This window comes from Falco rusticolus, chromosome 14, assembly GCF_015220075.1.
Source record: "Falco rusticolus isolate bFalRus1 chromosome 14, bFalRus1.pri, whole genome shotgun sequence".
NCBI classification, from domain to species: domain Eukaryota; kingdom Metazoa; phylum Chordata; class Aves; order Falconiformes; family Falconidae; genus Falco; species Falco rusticolus.
The window spans coordinates 5,153,285-5,159,284 of NC_051200.1; the positions used below are offsets into that span (position 1 = coordinate 5,153,285).

General features: G+C 49.1%; 1 protein-coding gene across 7 annotated transcripts in view; it reads right to left on the reverse strand.

Annotated features, from left to right (window-relative positions):
- LOC119157531 (phosphatidylinositol-binding clathrin assembly protein-like) overlaps window positions 1-4,346 on the reverse strand; it is a 33,989-nt gene extending 29,643 nt beyond the window's left edge. For 3 of the 7 annotated variants that reach the window (XM_037408536.1, XM_037408535.1, XM_037408534.1), the window contains exon 1: window positions 3,871-4,343. In XM_037408536.1, the coding sequence (XP_037264433.1) occupies window positions 3,871-4,000 (130 nt within the window). In that variant the 5' untranslated portion in view covers window positions 4,001-4,343. Of the gene's footprint in view, window positions 1-3,870 lie in introns of all 7 variants that reach the window. The other 4 variants (XM_037408537.1, XM_037408540.1, XM_037408541.1 and 1 more) reach the window with 4 other exon arrangements.
- Between the last annotated feature and the right edge of the window lie 1,654 nt (window positions 4,347-6,000).

Here is a 6,000-nt window from a genome sequence, read left to right on the forward strand (position 1 = left end):
GTAAGAAGAAAGCCATCATTTTCTTGATTCGGGAATATCTCTCTCAAGAGAACTGTAAATACCTAAGTTAAAGACAACCATAATTGTTTAATATTCCCATAATTCTTCCATTTTGTCACAGGACTGAAACTGCCCTAAGACAGATATAAGAATTAAGACCACTATCCTTAATCCTGACAGTCTTGAAAAAAGAATTAAATTTTCTTGTTGTATCATAAACTAGAGATTACAAAAACCTAAAACAGAAGAGCCACTTCAGCAAACTTTCTCAATGTAGCCTAAGGAATGCAACAATTCTTGCTGGAAGACCTAATTAAAAGATAGCACTTGCCTGATACAAATGTTTTTATGTCGACCTGCTCTTATAGTGCAGATTTGATAGCAATCTTCAAGTTTCATTTATATCATAGCTAAATCTAAACTTAGTTACTTTACCAGAAGCAAAACATTCAGCTACTCTGTCCCACTCCCCCACTAAACAAGGATACATGATGGCCCGTAACGTTTTTTAAAAAGCTTTAAGCAAAAGCCACGCTTGTAATTTCCAACATTAACTTTTTTTCCAAGTTAAATTTCCTCAATTACTGTATTGAAAAGCTTCACAGATTACGAAAGAGCCTCAAATTAAAGACAACCACCTTACTGCCTGTAGAAAAGTTCAAGAGTATTTCTTTGTACTGTATTGCAACTTACCTATCTCTGCAAGAACGACACTACATCAATATTCACCTGACAGTCATGAGCTTTAACTGCCAAAAGTAAGAATGGGCTGATACAAAAACCACCCTAAACTGTGACAGTCACAATGTGATATTATTGGCAAAAATTAAAGTTTGTGATTATTTGGTGGAAATCCAAACTTTCTTCTAAAGCAAAAGACTTCAGAGCCTAATTCTGGTACATAATACAGTTTTACAGTACCTGAATTATCACTTCTTACAAGATTTCCAAAGACTGTATACATATAGGAGTTTTGATGAGTAACATTTACTGCTTCCCCAGCACCACCCCCAAGGGGGCTGTATACAAGTTGAACAGGAGTTGCTCTTTCCTTTATTACAGTGTTCATTTAAAAAGTTTAAGATGCAATTAATACAGGCATTTCTATTTTTCTAAATTTTGGTCTACACACAAGTCTACTCTGCCAGTCACCAACTTGGCTACAGCTTTAATTTATTGGGTTTTGTTATGGCTTTTCAGAGGTTAGCCAAGAGATGTGTCACCAAAAGCATAATCTAGCCCCACTCCACTGCAACCCAAACTCAGAAGGCTGAGGGGAAGTGAGAGGACGCGCACTGGGGAAGAAAAGACAAGACCTTCAGGTGCTCCCCTACAAGGAAAGATCAGCCTCTGTATAACATTTTATGTTATTCTGAAATATTACAAAATACCACAGAAATAGATTTGCTGACTTATTTAGGACACTGTGACCTACTTTAAAAGGAAAAAAACCCCAAGTATTCCCATTGATATTGCTTAGGTTTTGGGTTTTTTGGTGGGTTGGTTTTTTTCTTTTGTTTTGTTGGAGGGTGTGTGTGTTTCACTCTTCAAGTTAGTAGCCAGACAAAACCCAAGACTCTTTTAACTACTAGCTTACACACTGCATGTGTAACATCTTCCTGTAAAAACCCATACTGCAATATTGTAGCTTTTCTCGCTGAGGAAACTTGGCAATAAGGAGGTTTTAAGAATTAATCCGAATAGAATGCGCACACTGATACTCCTCCACAATCCCCAATACAACTACAGCAACTCTCAAAAACATGTTCTTGGTGAAGCCGTTTCTTGAGCAGCGATTACAAGTAATACCAGATGGTGTAGCATTTTGAATGACACACACATGTAGCAACCAAGGTACAACTATCATTAAATCCAAGCTATGTTTTCCTTCATAATTTACTTAAATTGGAAAGTACTTGCACTGTATCTTTGAAAATACATTGTGTAATTTTTCCAGAGATTACAGTATTTAAACTAGTATCTTACCCACTTACATATAATACAAGTAATTGTTGCGTACAGGTGAAAAAATAAGAAGTGCCACGCGAAGGCTTGCAGATGGTTGAAAAGCAGCACCTGGGTATGCTCAATGGAGAATGATCATCAGGATTTTTTTTTAACCCCTCACAGAGATATTTGTGGCACCATATTTCACATCTTTTTTTTTCTCCCTACCCCACCAAAGCATTCCTCTATTTCAGATACCAGGTCAGCACAAGCTTTTTGTTTGTCTTGCCCAAAGTCTGAGAAAGTGAATTACACCAAAACACAGAACTCATCTGACAGAGCAGGGGACCTTCAAGAGACTGACAGCTCTGAACAGGTTTGTATGAAAAGGTATTCAAAGGAATTTGATCGTCAAAAGGCAATCTCAGTTTATGCTATTCTCAAGAGGTTTTCCAGGTTTCCATTTTCTTATTTTGTGATGGTAACTTAAAGCAGATGACATTATTTTAAGGATATTGTCAAACAACATCCTTCGTCTTTTAAGCTTCAGAAGCTTTCAAACTATTGAGCAAACTGTCACCACTTTCTGCTTCCTGTTATGTTGCCATTTCTGGACTCAAGGGTTACCTCACCAAGTTGTTCTACCACAGGCAGAACACAAGACAAGATAAAAAAAGGTAACTTTAAAAAGGTATCTTTAAAAAAAAGAAATTTTCCATTACCCAGTTTTAAGGCTTTTGTTTTCAACACAGTAGCTGCAATATTCACTACGTAGCTGGATTCCACTCATTCAGATCAATAACAAATGAGAGATCTATTTGGTTGGCTTTAACTATTTCATCCACATCAGAAGCCCTCACACAACTCTGTATTAACAGATGAGTGACATGGCATCAGAGAGCCAAACTACCGTCAAATACAACCAAGTACGCTGCTTCTGAGAGCTTGAACAGCAGAGTCCCCTTAGCACCATCAACTTGAACAAGTCCTGCAGAACTACCAGCCTGCTCTACTGACTTTGAAGAAACCAGCATAAAGCTTTGTGTCTTCTTTCCTCTCCCTAATGGAAACACACACACACACACACACTTCGGTTTTAACTGATGGTGAGCAGGTACGCTGCACAACGTACAAGGTTTGAAGCACTCAGCACACTTTAGAGCACTCAAACAGTAACTTCAACTGCTATCCAGTCACCAAAACCGGAAGCAAAGCAACACCACCGATACTTTTGTAGCTTATCAAGGATAGCTTTCTGCATGTTTTGGTATACAGAAAGCAGCTGTAACATATTAAGGGTAAATATATCAGTGGCAACATACTCTCATTCTGGAGAGGTGCACTGGTCCACCTTCGCCCTTCCCTTTCCCTCACTTCACGTCTTTTTACCTCATTTCAAGAGCCTTAAGATAGAAATCTACGGTGTTTCGGGAAGCGTTAGAAACACTGAGACGTCTGCAGCTCACCAGATGCACATAAGGACGGAAAAGTGCTGAAAAACTTACCTCCTCACCCACACCCGTGCCACCACACCGTGTAACCCACCCTTTCCCCAGCTGCGGATTAACAAGCGCCGCTGTACCCAGAGGCAGGAGCTAAGCGGCTCTCGCGGGGAAGGGTCCACCGGCTGGGATATTCCCCTTTCCCGGGCGCACAGGGTGCTACAAGGCTCGCTCCCTCCACGTGTAACACAAGTTTTGCAGAGCACGCCGCTCCGGTTCGCCCAGCTCTACGGGGCACCCCCCGCCCCCCGCCCCAGCTCCCCGGGGCGAGCGACCGCGCAGGGCTCCGGCCTCTCCGCCGCGGAGGGGAGCGCGGCCGCCCCGGCTGCCCGAGCCGCTGCCCGGCGGGGCACGGCGCGCCCGCCCCGGCCCCCCGCCGCGGGGCGCAGGCCGCAGGCGGCCCCCGCGGGGTCCTACTCACAGTCCAGGTGCTTCTTCTTGGGGCCCATCACCTCGTGGGTCGTCGCCTTGCAGACAGCCTTGGCGACGGCCGAGCCGGTGACACTGTGCTGCGCCGCCGTGATGCGGTCGGTGATCGACTGTCCCGACATCGTCGGCGCGGCCCTGGCGGCGGCTTCCCCCGCGGACCCGCCGCGGCGGGCGGCAAGGCCGGGGCGGCGGCTTCCCCGCGGCCGGGGGCCGAGCGCAGCCTCCCCAGAGGAAGGACGCCGGCAGCTCTCTCCGCTCCGCCGGGGGCGACCGGGGGAGTCCTCGCCGGGCTCCGCCTCGCCGGCTCCCCTCGACCGCCGCCGCGACGCGGGGGGCCCTGCCCGCTGCTCTGCGGGGCGGCGGCCACGAACCCCTCTGCTGCCGGCCGCGCCCGGCCCCGCTCCGCTCTGCCGCCTCCCGCAGCCTGCGCTTCGGCTTTCCCTTTCACATTTACCCTCCCAGACAAAATGGCGGCGGCCGCGGCGGCAGCGGCGTCAGGTGACCGCGCGCCCGCCCCGCTCCGGAGGGTCGAGGCGGCGCCGTGCGGCGCGTGCTGCCGGCCCCGGCCGGGGGCGCGCGCCCTGTGGCGGGAAAGCCGCGCTCGCGCCGCCCGCGTGCCCCGGGGGCTCCCTCCGCCACGGGCGACATCCCTGAGGCGGCGGGGGGCCGGGGGCGGCCGCCTGCCCTCCCGCCGGGCCGTCAGGTGCCCCCGCTGCCCGTGGGAGCCAACGCCCCCGCGGCCACGCAGAGAGCTGTGCCACACGGCCCCAGCCCCTTCCTCCGGCAGTGGTTTGGGCAGATTTCCATGAAAAAAAAAAAGGCAAAAACTTGTGGTAAAAATAAACTGGTGGAAAAAAATAAAATTCCTGTGGTAGGAGAAGTATGGCCGGAGGAGCTGTGTGGAGCAGTGGAGGACGCGATCTGAACAGGGCCCGTGTCAGGCCGTGGTGGGCAGAGCCCCCTGCAACCGGCAGGCGCATGGGTGCAGGGGGGCCCCGCTGCAGGCAGCCTCCTGCTCTCGCAGGTTGTGGAGAAAGAATAAAAGCTCCTTGGAAAACTTTTCACTTTATTTGCAGAAGCAACATCCACACAAAGAGCCCAACCTCCCTCGCTGAGCCTGTTCTCCTTACGAAATGGAACCCTTCTTGGGCTGCGCCACACATGTACCCACTCCTCCATGAGGCTGTGAAGCTCCTCCAAAAGGGAACAGCCTGCATCCAGGCAGCTGAAAACCTATTAAACCATAGCGGCAACAGCCTGGCATTGACCTGGTTTGGCAGAGATGGCTCTTTTATGTTCAAAGTTACACCAAAGAGCTGACGGGACAAGGAACTGGGTCATGGGTCCGGCCAAAAATGGCGGGGAGGAGTGGTGGTTCACTGTACGCGCATTCTCCTGTTTGCCATTTATCAGAGAACAAACAGGAGGCGGGCACAGCTTTTGCCAGGTGCGACACTGCTTCCTCTGATATGGACACTGGCCCATCGCAGCTGGACTGTTACCAGGAAAGTGTTTCAAACCACCATCAATCCCATGTTAATGGTATCGTGCAAGCAGGGTTAAACAGCCTAGAAATGACGGGCTCTGCAACTTGCCCAGTCCTCCTAGCCCAGCTGTCTTCACACCAGCTTTTTACTCAGCTAAAAATACAAAATGTGTTTTGTAGTGGGTTGATCTTGGCTGGACGTCAGGTGCCCACCAAGCCGCTTTTTCACTCCCTCAGCAGGATGGAGAAAGTAAGATGGAAAAAAATCCTGGGTCAAGATAAAAGCAGTTTAATAAAGCAAAAGCAAAGGCCATGTGTGGAAGCAAAAGAAACCAAAAGATTTGATCCTCTATTTCCCATCAGCAGGTGATGTCTGGCCACTTCCCGGGAAGCAGGACTTCGGCAGGCATACTGGTTGCTCTGGAAGACAAATGTCATAATGAGGAATGCTCTCCCCCTGCTCCTTTCTCTTAGCTTTTGTGTCTGAGCAGACATCATACGGTATGGAATATCCTCTTGGTCAGTTTGGGCTGGCGCTGTCCGGGCTGATCCCTCCCAAGATCTCGCCCACCCCAGCCCAGGGGTGAGGGGGGAGGCTGGAGAGATGCCTTGATGCTGTGGAGCACTGCTCAGCAG